The sequence below is a fragment of the Myxocyprinus asiaticus genome, chromosome 30 (genome assembly GCF_019703515.2).
Source record: "Myxocyprinus asiaticus isolate MX2 ecotype Aquarium Trade chromosome 30, UBuf_Myxa_2, whole genome shotgun sequence".
In the NCBI taxonomy this organism is placed as follows: Eukaryota; Metazoa; Chordata; class Actinopteri; order Cypriniformes; family Catostomidae; genus Myxocyprinus; species Myxocyprinus asiaticus.
Window position 1 is genome coordinate 4,774,416 of NC_059373.1, and position 23,044 is coordinate 4,797,459.

The 23,044-nt window shown below is 37.0% G+C and overlaps 1 protein-coding gene across 1 annotated transcript; it reads right to left on the reverse strand.

Annotated features, from left to right (window-relative positions):
- Positions 1–192: 192 nt before the first annotated feature.
- LOC127420885 (four and a half LIM domains protein 3-like) lies at positions 193–22,836 on the reverse strand. Its single transcript, XM_051663477.1, has 6 exons — positions 22,720–22,836; positions 11,688–11,893; positions 7,466–7,640; positions 3,917–4,086; positions 3,646–3,832; positions 193–1,005 (listed from the first exon to the last, which is right to left on the reverse strand). Exons 2-6 carry the CDS (start codon positions 11,841–11,843, stop codon positions 857–859), a joined length of 837 nt encoding a protein of 278 aa, XP_051519437.1. The 5' UTR covers positions 11,844–11,893; positions 22,720–22,836; the 3' UTR covers positions 193–856.
- Between the last annotated feature and the right edge of the window lie 208 nt (positions 22,837–23,044).

Consider the following 23,044-nt stretch of genomic DNA (forward strand, 5'->3'; position numbering starts at 1 on the left):
CGTGGAAATTTCTCAAATGTAAAAGCAAATATATGCAAAAGAGGACTTCAATAATAAAATGAACAGCATCTGAGGAAATTGAGGCATGTGTGCATGCTGGGTTCAAAAGATTTGAATTTGGATCTGAAAAGTCTCCTGTTTAAGCCATAAAATAGGAGACTTTTAACATACAGATTTTGGAGAATGTACAGTCATTTGTAAATCTGTTTTATGTATAAATTAGTCCATGTCAAACATTTCATAAATGTATTTATGTTAAAGAGCCCATACTATGCTCATTTACAGGTTCATAATTGTATTTTGGGGGTCTACTAGAATAGGTTTACATGCTTTAATGTTCAAAACACATTATTTTTCTCATACTGTATATTGCTGCAGCACCTCTTTTCACCCTCTGTCTGAAACGCTCTGATTTACCTCCTGTCTCTTTAAAGCCCCCCTTTCCGTGAAGCCCAGTCTGCTCTGATTGGTCAGCTGGCCCAGTCTGTTGTGATTGGTCAACCGCTTAGAGCGTGTGTCAGAAATGTAACGCCCCTTACCATAACTGAGTTTCAGCTTAAAGTAGCCCTTAGGCGGGCATTATGCAAATGTGTTACATAGTGACATAGCTAAGTCACGGAAGTAATGTCTGGACTGCAAACCAGGCATTTCAGGCAGTTCAGGAGCAGTGTTGTCTGTGGGAGAGAGTAACTCCCTTTGGCATGGTCTTTGTGCTTTGTAACTTTGCAGACCTTTTACATGCACAAACAGCTGTATTACACACTAAAGGAAAGGTAAAATCCCAAAAAGCATAATAGGGCCTCTTTAAACAGAGGTTTGTTGAACAACTGCTATACATCTAGGAATAAGTTGTGAGTTATTTGGCATTGCAGCTTTTGCAGAGAATCTTTTTTCCATCAGGGAAGAATCCAGCCCCGACCAGAGACAGTGAACACTTGGAACACTTAAAACACGGCTGATGCCACTGACGATCGTCAAACGAGACGTACTTCCCTTCTCCAAAACCTGAGAAGGAGAGAGAGAGAGAGATTGAGGGTTTGACCCTCTCTACAATAAGACAACATTATCAGGATTTAAAACAAAAATATATCAAAATTTAAACTGTTAATCATTTGCTCAACCTCATGTTTTTTTTTTTTCTTCTTCTTCTATGGAACACAAAAAAAGTTATTTAGCAGAATGTTAGAGCGGTTCTTTTCTGTAAAATGAAAGTGAATGGAGACTAGGAATGTTGAGCTCCAAAAATGACAAAAAAGGCTAAAAGTAGTTCATACGACTCACATGCTCTATTGTAAGTGCACTGAAATCATACAATAGCTTTGTGCGAAGAATAGACTGAAATTGAATAGCTATTTGCTGAAAATCTTCCCTTTCACCTTAGCTCTAAAATACTTATTTGTGTTTGCACAAATTCAAAAAGAGTGCCTTAAGTTGCATCGAGCCAGTCATATGGACTACTTTTATGGTACTTTAAATGAGCAGTGTGTAAGATTCAGAAACCCTTGCTATTAATGACACCTGTGGCCGTTAAGTGAACTGCAACTGCCTTTTGCTCGTGATCACGTGCACACTACATAGGGACGCGCATTGACCAAAACAAAGAGACTGAACGTGATCCACCGGCATCGTGCTGACAGATGAGGTAGCATAATTAAAATGACACAGTTATGATTGTTTTACTATAAACTTTGAGACTGTATATTATATTTGACTCTCCAGTGCTGGAACAGGGCTAAAACAAAGTGTGGATATACAGTAGGTCTGACTATGCAAGACTGTAGTTTGAAGTAATCACTTTTATTTGCATGATACATTGACTGCATTTATACGATAGCCTATGTCGGCGTTAGCTAGCTAGCCAGCTTTAGCAATAGCTGTTAGCTAAATTTGGTGGATGATGACAGTAGCTGTTTATAAAATAGACTGTACGTTATAAATATGTTGACACAATTCAGTATTGATGTGATTCCATCACAACTGTCATTTTGATATATCGATGCGTTATTGTTTTATAATCATAGAATGTGTATATTTTCTGTATAACCAAGTTACGTAACACTAATGAATGGGTCTTTTTGCATCATCTTGAACATTGTCTAGCATTCATTTCATGTGTTATTGTAGTTTACCTTGCTGAATAATTACAGATTAACATTGACATTAACCTGACTTTTAGTATAAAGAGAAGATCGTTGAAATTATTAGTGTCAAATGCCCTGCCGATGTTCACTCTAGTTTTCTCTCGACCACGATCACGTTCCCGCTTAGCCAGACTGGATTCAGTAGATAAATGTTTTTTTGTTTTTTTGGCTTACTCTGAGTTTGTGTAGGAGTCAGTGTTGTGCTGGGAGCCGGACATTTGCTGGATTCCATCTCTAAGATAACGTTACCTAGTATTGCAGACTGTCTGTTGTCACTGTTAAATAAGCAAGCACTGAGGCAAGGCTCTCGGGAGCGCGCATAAACGGCACATCCTTTGGATTTTCCCGGCAAAAGCGACCGGGAAAAAGGGGCTTTAATAGGCAACCTAGGAAGTCTGGGAAGGGCTCATTTTTAAGTTGCGTTACTAGCCGTTCACACATTGGCAAAAAAAAAAATGCGAATATTACATGAAAAATGTTACATATTGCACCTTTAATGAAGCTTTTTTTTTTTTTTTTTTTTTTTGTCATTTTTGGAGCTTTTCGGCCTCATTTCCCATTCACTTTCATTGTATGAAAAGAGTAGCATGAACATTTTTTTTTTTCCGAAACATCTTTTGTATTCTACAGAAGAAAGAAAGTCATGTGGGTTTGGCACAACATGAGGGTGAGTAAATTATGACAGAATTTTGAACTATTCCTTAAATAAAAAGCAGGCCCTTTGCAGAACTTGCCTTAAGGTTATTATATGTAAGAAATTAAAACATATTACAGGGTTAATGGCTCTTTTTTTTCCGGTCCAGATCTACTAAGTATTCAAAAATACTTTAGGAAAGCAAATCACACTAGACAATTAATTAAATACACATCTACTATGATGAACATGTTTCAATTTCTGAGTTCAGTCATCTATATATATATATATATATATATATATATATATATATATATATATATATATATATATATATAAATGTACATATATATAATGTGTTTGTGTGTTTTCAAAACAGCTATATATTCAGCTATATATACTGTAGGCCTGTATATAAAATAAATATATTTTTTCTTTGAAATGTTTTTTTTTATTATTATTTTTTGTAGAGAATATTAAAATGTTTCACAAAAATGTAATACATATAGAGAGATTACATTTCTGTGGCCTTGACAAATGTGTTTTAACTACAGTACATTTTAAACATTTTTATCACCCCGGACAACCTTATTAGTAAATGACCATAAATGTATAGATATTCTATAAAGATAAAGATAATCTTGACCCCTTCTTGACCAACACAATTGCAAAAACAAAGCCATTTCAGACTGACTCAATTGCCTTTGTCTTCCTTTACCACATGACTCTATGGTTGTGAAAAAGTTATTTTGTTATTTAGAGGCCATTCAAACTGAATAAGACAACTGTGTCTCTTGTTTGTGACAAAGTGTCCCTATTAGCAGCTGTGGAGACTCAGAAGCAGTCTTGTTATAAAGGACACACACTGACCTGTGATGGGTTTGTTGCAGGAGGCGCATATTTGTGCGTACAGGTTCCTAAAGCATTTGACGCAGTACGGGTCTTGCCCCTGAGTGGTGAAGGGCTGCCCGGCGAGCTGGCCTTTACAGCCAGTACACAGGAAACACTCTTTATGCCAGGGCTCGTCTCTGTACGTAACGCCATCCTGAACCAACGCCTGTAACAGAGAAGATCAGCAAAATCATTTCAGGTTTGTTTTATGGTTTATGCATAGTAGATCGTAGTTGGGTCATCGTCCCACCTGTTTGCAGTGTGCGCAGCGTGGGGCGAATCGTCCCTCGTAGCAGGGCATGCAGTAGTAGTCGCCCTTATCTGGGATGAAGGCCTGGGCACCGATGGGCTCCTTACAACCACAACAAACAAAACATTCCTCATGCCAGGCACTTCCCCCATACTCTAACCGCTTAGAGCCTGGGAGAGAAACAGATAGATGACGTTTACTTTTAAACGAAAAATGGCAGATTATCAGTTTATAAACACTTACTTTTTGCTCTGTTCCTCACACAATGCTATATGACATCTAAACACTTCAAGGTGACACATTTACTCATTTGCATTACAAAACCAAATACATTTACAAGCTTATTCAAGTGCAATGAAGTTGTGTGGTATCACGCAAGTCGACACTTGAGCCAACGGGTCATAGAAGCACCAAAAAATTATTTTTCATCTCACACTTGCTTTAATGACACTATTGGTAAGGTTTAGGGTAGAGAGGTTGATTTTGTTGATTTAAAACTCTATAGAGCATTAACCTTAAAAACCTCATGTGTTTAGGAGCAAATTTAACTATTTTTTAGTGATTGAGTACCTCATCTGTTCATGTATAGCCTTGTTTTATACGGTCGTGGGTGGCCCAGCATGTGTGATAAGCAACTAGTTGCTACACAGCTATCCTTTGTCACCAAGGTAATCTACACATGCAACAGCACACAACATGTCTTCCTACACAAATATACATATTCTCATGAACTTGAACTGCTCTGGATCTCCAAAAGCTTCTTGTGTAGGAGTTTTGTTTATTAGGCACGCAAGCAAAGTGAGCTAAAAATGTAGCAGTCGCTGAGTACACATTAATTTCCCCATCAAATATATCTTAATGTATTGGATAACTTTTAAACTCACAGTTTTGCAGTTTTAACCCTCATCCACTCTTCGGTCATTTTTGACCGAAAAAAAAAAATGTCTTCAATAAAACGGGTTTCCTTTATCTGACAGGTACGAGACTTGGTGACTTTTCATCCATTTAATATCTGAACACACACAAAGAAACTGGAGTTGATTCGATCAGTGGAAGTGGTAGAAAAAAAAAGTTACACTTGTACTGTTCCCGGTCAAAAGTGACCACCATAGGAAATTAATGGGAAACACTAAAAAAATCACTTTTTTTTTTTCATTATTTATTATATAAAATCTAAAAACAGCCACAATGCAGAAAAAACACACACAGATATGAAGGGGTGAGACTACCAAACATCAAAAGTGCAAAACACAAACACACACACAAACTTGAACTGGTTAGACTATAACACAGAACATTTTCTTTTTTTGTTTTTTTTTGGTAAAAAGAAAACACACACACCAAAATGAATTGGTGAGACCATAACACATCTACAATGCTGATCACACACACACATGTTGGTGTGGCTATTCTTATGAGGACTCTCCATTGACATAATGATTTTTATACTGTATGAACTATTGATTCTATCCCCTAACCCCCACCCCATCTTGTTACAACCAGGGATAAATTAGGTTATTACTTGTTATTCTACTCATTTCAGGTATGCAAAAACTGACAAAAATAACCTCAGACAAATCAAACAAAATGCTAAACCTTGACAAAAGTAGTCTTTGATAATGATTAAATATATATCTAAATGCAGAACTTGACAAAATGTAGAAATCATCTTCTCTTCAACCAGGGATGAATAAGTAGTTCTCAGCAGCCAACTAGTGTTATACTTGTAATTTCATCTGTTTTTTTTTGTTTGTTTGTTTGTTTTGTTTTGTTTTTTGATTCTTGAGACTTTAAGCTTTCCAATGGTATATAATTTATGAAGATTGGTTCAGTATTTGAGAAAAAAAAGTAAATGTTCAAGTTCAAGCTCAAGGACATTTAGGTCAAGAAAGTGCACAACTTTAGTGCTTTTACATTATTTAATTTAGAGTTGTTATATTTCTTTCATAACAATTAAAAGAATTACACATTTATTGTTTCCAGTCACTTTTGACTGGGAATAACTGGAACGTGATTTAATGAGATAGAGAAAATAAATCATATTATTCTTTTTTAATAATATCACAATTAAGTGAATCTATGGGTTAAATCTGAATCATTTCACTACTTTGGTTTGAGTGGATTTTGCCAGTTTTGCCATGTCCCTTTTCCAATGCGCAAATATCCCTTTAAATAAGAAATATCCCTTAAAAAATACAAACGCTAGTTCCTTATAGACATCATCATACAGAAAGTCACATAATTTTGGTGGGAAAATAGCAAGAAAAGCATAAGCATAAAAAATACTCAAAAAATAATAATAGTAAAAAATAAATAAAATAAATACAAAAACTACAATAAAAATCTAAATGAAATAAAAAAATTATCAAAAATAAAATAAAATAATTAAATCAATAAAAAATGAAATACATTAATATTAGATAATAATAGTAATAAAAACATCTGCATTAATAAGTAGTATTCTATTTTGTTTTGTAGTATTATTAGATTTGTCTCACTGTAAAAATTATAATGTTTATGCCATAATTTCGATAATATCATATATTAAAGTTGACATCATTATAAGCTAACTCTCAATCCCTCACTAAGTTAAAACTAACTTTAACTTTTTATTTTCATCTTGTTAGGTTCCATCCTATTAATCATCTTGCCATTATGTATATAAACAAATTATAATTAATGAAGTTTAAGTGCTTCAGCTTGACCACTGCATTTATCTTAAAGTCTGGTATAACCTACTATGAACATACTTCCTCACATTACAACAAATAAACACACAAAAAAGTTCCTCCAAAAAATACTGCATAACAGGAATGACTCGGCTAGTATTTAAAAAAAAATGTAAAAAAATGTATCTAACGTCTGGAGTCTGGAATGGATAAGTTACAGATTTAACGTACAGGTTTGGTGGGAAAATGGCACACCTGATCTTTGTGTCATGACTCTTCCCTATCTCTAATGGGCGTGAAACGAGCCCATGGGGGGACTGAAGCAGACGATCGGTTCTCAATGAACGAGGGAGGATAGACTTTGTAATTTTATCCATGTGGAACTTTCTCTATCTCTCATTTCACTCTGAAAAACTCCAAAGTGAGAGAAAGGCAGGCGACAGAGTATAATTACAGGCAATGTAATGCCCAAGTGCTGGTGTCAGGCCCCGAGGCATGTGTGTGATTATGGCTGGAGAGTTTTCTGTCTCAGTTGAGCGTGTCTGTAATCACACGTCACATCTTTACTGCCGCACCCTGTCGCCCAATCAAAACTCATTAACTCAGTTTCTGTCTCAGCGAGCTGGGTGAGAAAAGCAGTTTGAACCTCATTTCCTGTTGGTGCTGTTTTAAAGGCACAGGGTGGTCACACCAAATATTCATTTAGCTTTTTTTTGTTTTTGTTTACTATACTTTGTATGAAGTTAACTGATAAATAAAAAATATTCATGGCATTATTTCTGAAAACATCCTCACAGTACCTTCACAAATGCCTAAAATTTTGCACAGTTATGCATATGGATTTTACAGTAAATGTATGTATATGTGAACTGTACTGTACCTGGCATCACAGTCTTGCCACAGGCCACACATTTTGAGGAAAACTCGTTGCAGTAACAGTCATTACACACCAAAGCATCTTCCTGACAGGTGAACGGCTCGTCGGCCAGTGAACGTCTACAGCGCGAGCAGCAGAAACAGTTTTCATGATAGTGCCTGTCCTCATAAAACAGCTCCTGAACACAGACAACAGAAGAACGAGGTTATACATATAAGGAGAACGAGAATTCTCAGCTGAATTAAAAAATATCTGTCTATCTATCTGTTTTACTGCTGAAAAAACAGGTTGAAGCAAAATAGTGTTGGCTGTTTCTTTTCAAGTTATGGTGTGAGACCTTTTAGCAACAGATAATTTTTTTTTACTTTGTTCCTGTGTTCCAAGCTCTCAGAGAGACGAGAAAATGACACACTTTAAATACAGATTCCTGCTGGAATTTTTTAAATTGCACAAAAATGTATATCAGAACTGGCAAGTAAATATTAAACATATCTCTTACTTTTAGGAGTTTTAAAGAGTTTTTTTTTAGATAAGCTGCCTTGTGCTTGTTCGCCAGGTTTAGGCCTGATAGACTTGTAAAGCTGCACTGTCTATTTCTAATCAGATTGAATCAGACTGAACAGCACACAATCAAATTCAAATAAAATAGAAATTGATTTAAAGTTAATTGCATCAATTTAAAAAACAAAATCAAAATCAATTCAGTTCAAGTCAAATTGAATCGAATTGAATCAGACTGGTATTAATCGAATCCAAATTACAGCAAAATTGAATTGAATCAAATCGAATCAACACTGCTTTTATGCCTATCTTCATTTGATTGAATCAGATTGAATTAACACTGCTTTTGCACTTCCGATTTCAAAGATCCACAGTGGAACATGAGATTATGATCGTTATATTCATTCTCAAAAATACCTGATCCATGATACCTCTGAAGCAAAACGGCTCTGCACATGACCACTGTGACTGATTGAGCACAGTTCTGAGTTAAATTTGTGACATAATAAAAGATGTCCTTTCAGCTAAATGACACCAAATCATCACGTTTACACATATCTGACAGAGAAAAGGGAGAAAAACATGGACAGAGAGAGAGAACGTAATATTTCATGTGGGTTTCTCCCTATGGGTCAACAACTCAGATGGTGAGCGGTGCTCTGTGGCGTCCCTGCAGCCTGCTCTGTTTTGATTGGCTGCCTCTGTGCCGAGAGTGACCATGAGCAGCTGTGTGGATGGAATTCTATGATGAATGATACACACATACACACACTAAATGTGTCCTGTATATGGTGTGTGCAGCATAAACTACATGTATGTGACAATTTATGTCTGTGTATGTAACAATGGTAAAACACATCACATGAACACACAAACACATTATATTTCACACATACCACAACACTTGGACACTTAGTCACAAACAGACAGGAAGCACTTGACGAGTACTTTGTCACTCAAGCACACCCTCACATAGAAGTACTGTGGCGGAACCAGTCCGTCTGGCACCAACAATCATGGCACGGTCAAAATCACTGAGATCACATTTATTCCCTATTCTGATGGTTGATGTGAACATTAACTGAAACTCCTGACCCGTATCTGCATGATTTTATGCACTGCACTGCTGCCACACGATTGGCTGATTAGATTATCGCATCGTTGATTGTTGGTGCCAGATGGGCTGGTTTGAGTATTTCTGTAACTGCTGATCTCCTGGGATTTTCACACACAACAGTCTCTAGAATTTACTCAGAATGGTGCCAAAGACAAAAAACATCTAGTGAGTGGCAGTTCTGTGAAGGAAATGCCTTGTTGATGAGAGAGGTCAACAGAGAATGACCAGACTGGTTCAAACTGACAAAGTCTACAGTAACTCAGATAACCACTCTGTACAATTGTGGTGAGAAGTATATAATCTCAGAATGCTATTCTGAGATGCATGTTGGTGCTGATTTGGCAGCAAGAGGTTGGGCATACACAATATTAGGCAGGTGGTTTTAATGTTGTGGCTGATCGGTGTATTTATAGCAGCTTCCTAGAATAATAACACATCCAGATTAATGGCACAGATGCTTGAAGGTAACTCTATCACTCCCATGAGTACTGAAGTTTGTTCCCGCTACGGTAAACGAGAATGGTTCCAAAAACAAAAAACATCCAGTGAGTGGCAGTTCTGCGGATGGAAATGCCTTTTTGATGAGAGAGATCAACAGAGAATGGCAAGACTGGTTTGAACTGACAAAGTCTACAGTAACTCAGATAACCGCTCTGTACAATTGTGGTGAGAAGAATATCATCTCAGAACGGGTTGGGGCTGTTTTGGTGGCACGAGGGGGACCTACACAATATTAGGCAGGTGGTTTTAATGTTGTGGCTCATCGGTGTATGTACTGAATAATTACCATGTTCATGTTCCATAGTATTTACATAGTATTTGAGGTGACTTCAAACAATACCAAATGCTACTACCATGGTAGGTGTGCAAAAAGCAAAAAGATATCACCATGGTATCATTCATGTCCAAACAATATGGTATTAATATGGTCTATGTCCAAAGAGCATAGTATTAACGGTATCACGGTAGATCTAGTCCAAAAAGCAAGATAGTACCATAGTACATGTAAAAATATGGTATTTCCATTTCACCATGTTGAAAAAACCATGGTACATGTCATAACTAACATGGTGTTACCATAGTACATGTCCAAATTACCATGCATCACAATGGTACCTTGTCCAAAAACATGGTATTATTATAGTACATGTCCAAATGACCACAGAATCACAATTGTACCTTGTCCAAAAATATGGTATCATCATAGCATGTCATAATGGCATTTTCATTTTACTATGTTGAAAAAATCTGGTATCACCATGGTACCATGTGCAAAAACTATAGTATTAACATGGTACCAAATCCCCAAAAATAATGTCCGAAAAATATGAAAACATGGTATTTCCATTTTACAGTGTAAAATAAAATGATATTAACATGGCACCAAACTCCCCAAAACATGGTGTTTTCATGGTATATGTAAAAAAAAGTAAAAACATGGTATTTCCATTTTACAATGTAAAAAACAAAACAAAAAAACATGATATTAACTTGGTACCAAACCCCCCAAAAACATATTCATGTAAAAAAAAGAAGAAAAAAAAAAGAAGTAAAAACATGGTATTTCCATTTTTTCCAGGTTAAAAAACAAATATTGTATCACCATGGTACCATGTCCAAAATCATTACATTACCATGAAATATGTCCAAAAACATGGTATTACCATAGTACCATGTGCAGAAACCATGGTATTACTATAGTACATGTCCAAATTACTATTGTATCATCATTGTACCATGTCCAAATATAAAAAAAAAAAAAAAAAACATGGTATTACCATGGTATATGTCCAAAACATGTAAAAACATGGTATTTCTATTTTAAAATGTTGAAAAACCCCTGGTATCACCATAGTACCATGTCCAAAAAACATGGTATTACTATAGTACATGTCCAAATTACCATTGTATTACCATGTCTAAAAAAATTTATTACCATGGTATATGTCCAAAAAACATAATTACCATAGTACATGTAAAAACTTGGTATTTCCATTTTACCATGTAGAAAAAATAAATAAAATAAATAAATAATAAAAAAAAAACGTTATCACCATGATATCATGTCCAAAAAACATCTTATTACTATAGTACATGTCCAAAAACATGATATTGCTATGGTACATGTGCAAATACCATGGTATTAACATGGTACCAAATACAAAAAACATGGTATTGCCATAGTACATGTAAAAAAAAAAATGGTATTTGCATTTTACCATTTAGAAAATACCCTGTTATATGTCAGAAACATAGAATTGCCATTGTACATTTCCCAATTACTTTGGTATCATGCTAGATGTCTAAAACCCAAAGGATCACCATTGTAATATGTTGAAATACTATGGAACATGTCTAAAAAAAAAACATGGTATTACCTTGCTACATGTCTAAAACCCAAAGTATTACCATTGTACCATGCTAAAATACTATGGTACATGTCATAAAAAACATGGTATCACTATGGACCCACCCCCCCTCCCCCACCACCACCAAAAAAAACAAAAAAAGCGGTAATACAAACTTTTTTTTTTTTGTAAAACCATACCATAGTCACTATGTCAAAGTTGAGCATCAGTATGCAGTTGCACTCACTCAAACTCTTACCCGTGAGTTGTGTCCGATGAGCTCTTTGCACTCATGACAGGTGTTAGCATACAGACGGTCGTAACATGGGATACAGTGTGGTACATCGTCCATCTGGATGTATTTCCTGCCATACAGAGACTCTTTACAGCCCTCGCAGTTAAACGGTTCAGACATGACGCTTGGCTCCGATCTGAGTCTTACACAGAGAGAGACGCACTCCAGTCCTGAATGTTAAACAAACGAAAATAGGATTTAGGCAATGTTGCTTGGGGTATTTAACTGAGCTGTGCTGAAAAGAGACTTTCTACATCAGAAAGAAGTGCCTAGCAATTTATTATGTCTGTAATCAGAGATTAATCTCTTTTGATTTGTAATCAGTTGTCAATCTTTTTTCAGCACAGTAGGCCCAAAGGTTTTTAATTAAATGACTGGAGTAAATGTAATACTCTGTGTGTGTCTTGAGAAAAAGAAAGAGAGAGAGAGAGAGAGAGAGAGAGAGAGAGAGAGAGAGAGAGAGAGAGAGTGTGTAAGTGTGCCAAAAGATTCACTAGGGATTTGGAAGTCTATTGCATTATCTCTGATTACACGAATAAAACGGCCATCAGGATCCAGTGGGAACCAAGCGATTCTATATCAGTGTTAAATTTGTGTTTTGCTGTGTATGCTGAACAGAGCGTGAGAATACAGGCATTCCCACAATAAACTTTCCCACTGTTACTTTCTTTGTGCAAGGACCATTCAAAGACTATCACAATCTTGGATGTTTGAAGTCAACATGAAATGGCATTCGCAAGCCAATTTACTTCCACAGTCTGATGTATTTCAGAGTGAACCAGTGTATCTTACACTTTATTTTATTTTCCTGTCATGTTTGCAAAATGTGCTTTCAGTATATTCCTGTTGTTTGCTCTAGGAGGAAATCCACATACATGTGTCGTAGACAATGCACCACACAGTACCTAAGGACGCTTGGTACTGCCTCACCACAGTCCCTCTCTCTCTCTCTCTGTTGGACTGTGGAACTGCCAGTTGGCTGTCAACAAAGATGACATCATCCCTGCCTTCACCAGTCAGTCAAAATTCAATATATTTGCTCTGACCGAGACATGGATTGGCACAGACAATACTGCGACCCCCTCAGCCATCTCGACCGACTTTGCTTATTCCTACACCCCTCGCTTGACTGCCCAGGATAGAGGAACTGGTTTGCTCTTTTCCAGCACCTGGAAATTCACTCCACTCTAATCTCTCTGCAACAGCACATCTTTTGAATATAATGCCACAACTATGACCAATTCAGCTAAAATTAACTTTTTCGCCCTTCAAACTAGACAACTTCATTGAAGAACTAGACATGCTGCTGTCCTCTGTTCCTGAGGATGGCACTCCGCTGATGGTCCTTTGGGACTTCAACATCCACCTGGACAAACCTCAAGCGACAGTTCTCTTAGCTCTTCTGACCTTTTTTAACCTTACAAGAATGCATAACCCACCTTGTAACAATACATAGAGCAGGAAAACAACTAGATCTCATCATCACCCGTAATTGTATCACTATCTTCTTGTATGTTCTTGTTACTCCTCTACATATCTCTAACCACTTCTTCATCCTGTTCTCTGTTACTCTCCTTCCTTCCCTATCACTCACTCCCACTACTTACCAGTCATCAATCTGGTTTCAAAAAAGGACATTCCACAGACACTGCTCTCTAATCAGTAACTGAAACCCTGCGACTGGCAAGAGCTAACTCCAAATCATCTATTCTAATCCTCTTTGACCTGTATGCTGTCTTACACAGTAAACAACCATATCCTCCTGTCCACCCTCTCAGACCTGGGCATCACAGGAACCGCACTTGGATGGTTTGAGTCGTACCCCACAGCAAGATCCTCCTGGAGAGGATAAGTGTCCAAGTCACACCAGCTTACCACTGGTGTTCCTTAGGGATCAGTGTTTGGACCCCTCCTCTTCTTGATTTACACCATGATCTAACATCACTCAGACCAATCATAAAGGCATATGGCTTCTCCTATCACTGCTACGCAGATGATGCACAGCTCCACCTGTTGTTCCAGCCAGATGACCCCACCATCTCAGCTCATAGTTCAGCCTGCCTTTCAGATATCTAGGCCTGGATGAAGGAACACCAGCTTTAGATCATCCTTGCCAAGACAGAAATTCTGGTGATCCCTGCCAACCCATCTGCTGACCACAGCTTTACAGTTCATCTTGGTTAAACAATAATAACACCAACCAGGACAGCTAGGAACCTGGGAGTGGTGTCTGATAACGAGCTAAACTTCACTGGCTACATCTCGTCAACCGCCATGTCTTGCAGGTGTGCGCTTTACAACATCAGGAAAAGCAGACCTTTCCTCTCTGAATATGCTGCACAGCACCTGGTCCAAACTCTTGTCATATCAAGACTTAAGACTACTTCAGTGCTCTGTTGGCCAGTCTCCCCACTACCACAATTACTGCAGCTGGTCCAGATTGCGGTGGCATGTCTGGTCTTCAACCAACCAATGAGGGCCATGTAATTATTTTTTCTCCTAAGTGCGACCCCTAACCCAAACCCAAACCTAACTATAATTTCAATAGTAAAATAACTTTTGTGTACCATGATGGAAGAAAGAAAACATCAGGGTTTGGAACGAGATGATGGAAGCATAGTACAGGCTACTGACTTACATCACACAATTGTCTTGCATAAATAAATATGGAAAGAGTAACGAAATTTGTTCACAGATTTGTTTCTTCCTTAAAATAAAGTGCTGGATAGGAGGCTAGCTAAAATTTAAAGCCTGTTTTATCGATTTCAAATTGTATTTGTTGATTGGTCGATCTCAAGGGAAATAAAAGCTGCACCTTTTCATACGAGCAAATTCACACAATATCTAACGAATTCGCCATCTCATACAAATTATTATGAGTTGTCATGAGACTATGTTGGCTCGATTTATTGAGACTGATGCAACCAAACCCATCCCCTACAACACAAACAACCGAGTTTGTCTTGAACTGCTTCTCTTTTCCCACTTATTTCCTCTCTGTTTGTTTATTTGAAGGACAGGCCCCATTCCTCCTCTGGCATTCTTTGTGGGAGTCTTCTGTGGAACAGAATTCTGATTGTAGAACATATGGTTCTAATGAGATATAAAACTCCCTAACATGTCACTAACATCAAACTCCCCCCTAAAACACAGTGATTTCGCTCTCTTTCTCTCTATAATTTACATCTTGTCCTTTAAAATTTCACCCTCAGATGAGTGAATTAGATGGTAAACTGTAAATAGTAATGAATCATGCTCCCAGAAAATAAACTTGTTACGGAATTGAAGCGCTATACAAATAAAAATGACTTGACTTGACTTGATAGAGAAGAATGACTCCTGACATAATGCTACTCTACCACGGTTAGTTTTTCATGTATTTCATTTTAGATAATTATAGAGATGAAGAGATGGTTTCCACACAGCAAGCATTCTTCAGCATGACAATGTAATGATTAACTAATTCTGACTGCTGACATACTCCTTCAACCATGTTATGACTGCACATTCAAAGAATGGCCTTAATGCATTTTGTCATTTTAAAACTTGGTCTGGCAACCATTATCTATGATTCTGTCCCAACACTAATGAGCTGCCTTATTGTGTAAGTAATGTGTAAGTGTCATGGAATTTATTTACTGTAAGTAGAAAGATGTGAAGAATGTGAGAATCATTCCAAGTTGTTCTGGAATAATATGTGGTACATTTCCCAAGTTACACCAACATACCAGAGTCTGCATTTCTTGCTATGTTAAACATGTCAAACTAAAACAGAAAACTCACTTCACAAGAGCATTTGCAGTGTCAGAACTATGGTGCTACCAGTCACGAGAACATTGAGGCGAGAAGACACTACTTTGGAAATGTAACGTGGACCAAGACAGATCTCCTAAAGCTGGTTATTTTCCAGCTTCTAGACAGCTTTATGGTAAAAGCCAGAAGCTCAGATAATGACCAGACCTCTCTCTGTCCTTTTTAGATGCTACAGAGTTTTGCTCTTCAAGCTCAAAGTCATTCCATTTGGCAGGTTTCTAGAAAGTAAAGGTCATGCAGAATATTTTTAAAAGATAACTTATTTACCAACCAACCAACCAAACAAAATAGCTAAAAGCCAATGACCAGATAGTTAAAAACCACTAACAAAATAGCTAACTACCTAGCTAAATACTGTAACTAAATAATACTAAATAACTAACTTAATAAAACCATAGATATCCACTCAAATCTTAGATTTGGCAGGTTTCTAGAAAGTAAGATCATGCAGAATGTTTTGAAAAGATAACTACAGTTGAAGTCAGAAGTTTACATAAACCTTAGCCAAATACATATAAACTCAGTTTTTCACAATTCCTGACATTTAATCGTAGAAAACATTCCCTGTCTTAGGTCAGTTAGGATCACTACTTTATTTTAAGAATGTGAAATGTCAGAATAATAGTAAAGAGTATTTTTCAGCTTTCATCACATTCCAGTGGGCCAGAAGTTTGCATACACTTTTTCAGTATTTGGTAGCATTGCCTTTAAATTGTTTAACTTGGGTCAAATGTTTTGGGTAGCCTTTCACAAGCTTCTCACAATAAGTTGCTGGAGTCAGATTTGTAGGCCTCCTTGCTCGCACATGCTTTTTCAGTTCTGCCCACAAATTTTCTACCGACTTTGTTGTCTTTGAGTCATTTTGCCACAACTTTGGAGGTATGACTGGGGTCATTGTCCATTTGGAAGATCCAATTGCAACCGTGCTTTAACTTCCTGGCTGATGTCTTGAGATGTTGCTTCAATATATCCACATAATTTTCCTTCCTCATGATGCCATCTATTTTGTGAAATGCACCAGTCTCTCCTGCAGCAAAGCACCCCCACAACATGATGCTGCCACCCCCATGCTTCACGGTTGGGATGGTGTTCTTCGGCTTGCAAGCCTCACCCTTTTTCCTCCAAACATAACTATGGTCATTATGGCCAAAGAGTTAAAAAAAAAAAAAAAAAAAAAGATTAATCAGACCAGAGGACTTTGTCCCCATGTGCGCTTGCAAACTGTAGTCTGGCTTTTTTATGGTGGTTTTGGAGCATTGGCTTCTTCCTTGCTGAGCAGCCTTTCAAGTTATGTCAATATAGGACTCGTTTTACTGTGGATATAGATACTTGTCTACCTGTTTCCACCAGCATCTTTACAAAGTTCTTTGCTGTTGTTGTAGGATTGATTTGCACTTTTCGCACCAAACTATGTTCATCTCTAAGAGGCAGAATGCGTCTCCTTCCTGAGCGGTATGATGGCTGCGTGATCCCATGGTGTTTATACTTGCGTACTATTGTTTGTACAGATGAACGTGATACCTTCAGGCGTTTGGAAATTGCTCCCAAGGATGAACCAGACTTGTGGAGGTCCACAATTTTTTTCTGAGGTCTTGGCTGATTTCTTTTGATTTTCCCATGATGTCAAGCAAAGAGGCACTAAGTTTGAAGGTAGGCCTTAAAATACATCAACAGGTGCACCTCCAATTCAGTACACCTCCTATCAGAAGCTAATTGAATAATTGTCTATATGCTTTACATCATTTTCTGGAATTTTCCAAGCTGCTTAAAGTCACAGTTAACTTAGTGTATGTAAACTTCTGACCCACTGGAATTGTGATATAGTCAATTAAAAGTGAAACAATCTGTCTGTAAACAATTGTTGGAAAAATTACTAAGTAGATGTCCTAAACGACTTGCCAAAACTATAGTTTGCTAATATTAAATCTTTGGAGTGGTTTTAAAAAATTAGTTTTAAGTGTATGTAAACTTCTGACTTCAACTCTAATGAACTAACTAACTAAATAGTAGTTAGCTAACTAATCAGATAAATACAAATGAATGAATGAATGAATAAATAAATAATCAACCAAGAAAATACAACAATATATTGCATTAAGACAAAGTGTATTTTTAGGACCATTAAGATATTTTGCATTGCGCCATTGTTCTCATTACAATTAACTCCATAATTAACCTCGATATTTGTGTATTATTAGTAGTAGTTTAGTATTATATAAATATGTATACATTTTAGCTTTTCATGGGCTAAATTTAATATATGCTGAATATATAAAAAATCTTTGTGTCCACACAGTATGATTTAATAACTGTATTAAAGTAATGAAAAAAAAATGCAGTATGAAAATTTGGTGGGAAAATATTATATTTATATTTTTATTTTATTTAATAATTTACTTTATACAAAATATCATTATTTATTATTTTATTTACATAGACATTTATTTGTCAGATTCTTCATTTTCTAATAACTTTGTAATTGCATCTGATTATATTTCCAAGTTATTTTTTTAAGCCCTTTATCTCTTAAAAACAGGCCTGATTCCATTCCAATGAACGCTATATAACTTTCTCCATTACCTAATCCTGCCATCTGAAACAAAACGTTGGCTAACAAACTAATTAAAGAAATTCCACAGCATTCCCACATAATTAAATCTGCCTCCACAAGGTGCAAACAGATGAATGACTTTGCATAACAAGGAACATTTTCTGATCCACATACAGACCCTTTTCTCAACAAGATGATCTTAGATGCATCCTAAAAATGCTGTAGACTGAGCATAACTTGTATTGAACTTGGAATATTCCTTTAAGGTTTAAGAGTTCAGGGAATAAAAAAAACATTTTATGGTTTAATTTTCAATGTAATATGTCTGTTTACATCTTGGAAGGGTTGTTTACTCTTAAGAACAATGTGTCTTCCTTCCATGGAACTTGTTGGAGCCAGTCACTGATGTTTAGCAAACAATACAGCCATCATAAGTCAGCTATTAAACATTTATAAGCCAGGGGTTTTTTATTAAGTGAGAAAAAGAGATTGCATTGCTCACACTTTCCAGTTTTGGGTATGTGAGCTCAAAAAACTTCAGTTAAATTACAGAATGTCTTCTAGCACTGTTTGAAGGAGAGCCCATATTAATTTATAGTACTACTAATAACAACAACTGTAACTACAGTGTTTGGAATCAGTGGTTGCCATAGCCGTTTCTAAAGTCACTTAAATGTGAAGAGTCTAATTTCTGTGCCACTGGCGACACCAAATTAAATTGCAAAAACAATAACTGTTCTCAAACAGGTTTCTTGAACCCCTTCCGTCATCGGTCATTGGTTGGACAAACAGATAATCCTAATGTCCAATGTTGCAAATGTAGTAGCTTTTATGTTATTCACTGGCAGAGCTCCAGCTATTGTCTCAGCCCTGCCTTCTTTGTCCCGTACCACCCTATTGGAATGCCAGTGTTGTCAGGGCCATGGCAGAGAAGAATCAGATGGTTTAGAAAAGGGCAAACAAAGACATTTTTCTGCCTAAAAATGGCACATTCCATCCTCCAGAAAAACAGATGCAGTTCTTCGAAGACCAACATTTCTGCCAGTTGCTCATGGAGAAAGATCGCACTCAACGTTCCAGTTGTTGGGCAAACATAAAAAAAATTGTTATGTGGACACAGCACCCACCTCCATTTATTCCCGTTCACACCCCATAAAAATGTGTTGCGAGCTGGATGCCAATGGAAACTGGTGTCAAATTCGCTGTAAGTCTGGAAATTATTGGTGTGATATCATCATGTACTTAGATGGTGGAAAAACAAAGATGCTTATGAATGAATTCCGATGATAGTCTTAATTACTCTTTAACTAGTCATATTTACTCTGCTCTATAGACAGGTATCATGTTTACCTCTCTGTCGCCTTCCCATAATCCCATGTTCCTTTAATTTGTCTTCCACACTAATAAAACTAAAGGGGACAGCTCTTTGAAAAAAGGTCAACATTAGTGTTTCTTAATACACACACCCTTTAAAAAAGCATTCTATGAACTTCATAGGGACCTCTTATATGTACTGTATTTGTGAATAGCTCACTCCAAAATGAAAATTCTGTCATTATTTAGTTAGCCGTATGACAGTTTTCCATGGAGTGCAAAAGAAGGAATTTTGAAGAAAGTTTACACTGTGCTTTTTAGCCTGATCTCATGAAAATAAGGCAACTGTGGCAAATTTTTGCAAAATGACATAACTTGGTTACTCACATGTATCACAGCAGGTTACATTTTCTCCCAAACAGATGATGTTTTTAAGCTTCTATCGAGTTTTAAATTAATAAAACCTACCTCCCTACCCCAAACCTAAACCTAACCAATATTGTCATAAGCAAACATGAGATGAAAAATGCAATTGTTAGAGCAACCATGTCATTTTGTAGTGCTTCCATGACTCTTTTGGCCCATGTCTGGACTCCCGAACTGTCCACTTCTATGGTGAGTTTTTTCTTTCGAGTCAACTACTGATGGAGCATGAGTTTGAAAAGAATATTGTTGAACAAGTAAGTTAGAGTCAATATACACCGATCAGCCACAACATTAAAACCACCTCCCTAATATGGTGTAGGTCCCCCTCGTGCCGCCAAATCAGCACCAACCCGCATCTCAGAATAGCATTCTGAGATTATATTCTTCTCACCACAATTGTACAGAGCGGTTATCTGAGTTACCATAGACTTTGTCGGTTCGAACCAGTCTGGCCATTCTCTGTTGACCTCTGTTGATTCTCTTATCAACAAGACATTTCCATCCACAGAACTGTGCTCTCTGGATGTTTTTTGTTTTTGGCACCATTCTGAGTCAATTCTAGAGACTGTTGTGTGTGAAAATCCCAGAAGATCAGCAGTTACAGAAATACTCAAACCAGCCCATCTGGCACCAACAATCATCAATACGATTATCTAATCAGCCAATCGTGTGGCAGCAGTGCAGTGCAGTGCATAAAATCATGCAGATATGGGACAGGAGCTTCAGTTAATGTTCACATCAACCATCAGAATGGGGAAAACATTTTATCTCAGTGATTTGGAGCGTGGCATGATTGTTGGTGCCAGATGGGCTGGTTTGAGTATTTCTGTAAATGCTGATCTCCTGGGATTTTCACACACAACAGTCTCTAGAATTTACTCAGAATGGTGCCAAAGACAAAAAACATCCAGTGAGCGGCAGTTCTGTGGACGGAAATGCCTTGTTGATGAGAGAGGTCAACAGAGAATGACCAGACTGGTTCAAACTGACAAAGTCTACAGTAACTCAGATAACCACTCTGTACAATTGTGGTGAAAAGTATATAATCTCGGAATGCTGTTCTGAGATGCGGGTTGGTGATGTTTTGGCAGCAAGACGGGGGCATACACAATATTAGGCAGGTGGTTTTAATGTTGTGGCTGATCGGTGTATTTATAGCAGCTTCCTAGAATAATAACACATCCAGTTTAATGGCACAGATGCTTGAAGGTAACTCTATCACTCCCATGAGTACTGAGGTTTGTTCCCGCTACGGTAAACGCACACGTTGGCAAAGCGGTGGCCAAGTGCTCGCACCTGAGGTCTGTAAATTTAGCCTGTGGTGGACAGTGCTTTCGTATTCATTTATTACAACTTTTTGAAAGCTTGCTTAAACTGCACGTATCTTACTCAGCATCAGTGACTGCCCACAAATCTCTATCTGTCAAATGAATATGGCACCTCTTCAGATCTGCAATGTGGACTTCAATTCACCTCAGTTATCTCCAATGAGTATAGTCTAGAAAGGGTCTCATCAGTTCTTTGTTTTTAGGGATTGCCACTCAAAAATGTCTTGACAAATGATCTTTAAGAAACTGAAAACTTCCAGAAACTGATTAACTCATTAACTTGAATTGCTCTGGTCGACTCTGAGCTCTTTCAAGAGCAGTTGAGAAGATCAAGATTAACAATGGGGTATCTTGATCAAAGACTTACACTTTGGGGAAAAACTAGCTACAGCATATAAGCAGTCCTTTAAATGTATTTCCAAATAAGTGGCATTTTCCTTTAATCAGCCTAATAAAAATCCATTTATATTGAATAATTTTATCAAACAGGATGTTTCAACTTTCCTGTGTGAACATGGTTGAACTTTGGTTGAAATGTTGAATAAATGCAGTTGGAAAATCAATGCTCAACTCATATTTGCCCTTGGGTCAACTCATAAATCTATGGGTTTGTATATAAATCAGAGTTTGATATAAAACTCACACTTTTAGTAGCTGTGACAATAAATGTAATTTAGGATGCTGAGTACCATGTTTGTCATGGTTTTCTCTGAAGTACCATGGAAATACGGTTAACCCTATGAATGCCAGTACTAGTTTTAAGGTTTCTAATACTTTAAGGTCCTATTAAGTATCACGTAAATGCCATAAGGTTACATGGAATATGGTAATAATACCATGTACATTAGGATTATGTATTACAACTGTAATGTATTACCATGTTCTGCCAGTAACATGGTAAATACAGTATCAAAGTACTACGGTATTACCATCTCTGTATAGTTCTACAGAAGAAAGTTGGGTTGAGAAGGGATATAAAGGAAAATAAAAGTGGCAAATTCCATTTTAATGCAGGTGAGAGAAAAAGCAAGAGAAATACAGTGTGTGAGAACTACCTGTACTCTGGACAAAAATAACAGAATAATAGAAATTTCTTTTCTTTTTGATATGTCACAGTATTTTTATTTGAATGAACATTAACTAATGATCTGCAAGTAATAATTCATACAATATTTTAGCCTATTTTTAAGACATTTCAAATTAGTAACAATATTCCATCAAATTGAATTGTGTCATATTTGCACCATTAACTCTATTTTATTTTATTAAAGATTACTCAACTCAATTTGATGCATAAACCTTAATTGTGTGTGTGTTGCAACATCAAATACACAAAACACATCTCAGGGTTTCCACTGCTGTTCCCACGGGAGAAAGCGACCATAACATTACAGAGACATCTGTCAATCATGATGGCACGATTGACTGACAGGAGTTTAGGCATTTTAGCATTTTAGTGACCAGTTTTACGCACGTAGAAACAAAAGATCACAAGCTTGAAACTATTAACAACTGAATGAGCCTCCTATTTCCCAAAGAATACTGTAAACAGCTGAGATCTTACCGTGGTATTTAAGTGTCCAGCTGTCCTGCTGCGCGGCGCGTAAAGTTGTGCGCGTTCGTTTGGACGCGTGGAGCGCAGACGCGCGTCTGAGACACAGAGGCGTGTGTAACTGCAGTTTTCCCCATGAAACATAAAAACACCGCTGATCCTCCCAATGGGCGAGACATTTACACTCACACCCCGCCCATACTGTATCTGCCAGATCATCCAAACTTAACTTTCAACATCCTTATGTTTATTTTGCCAATGTGTAACAGTATGGAATGTTCTTTGTAAGTTTATCTCTATGAAATGAATCTTCACTAATAAAAATGCGGTCGTCTTC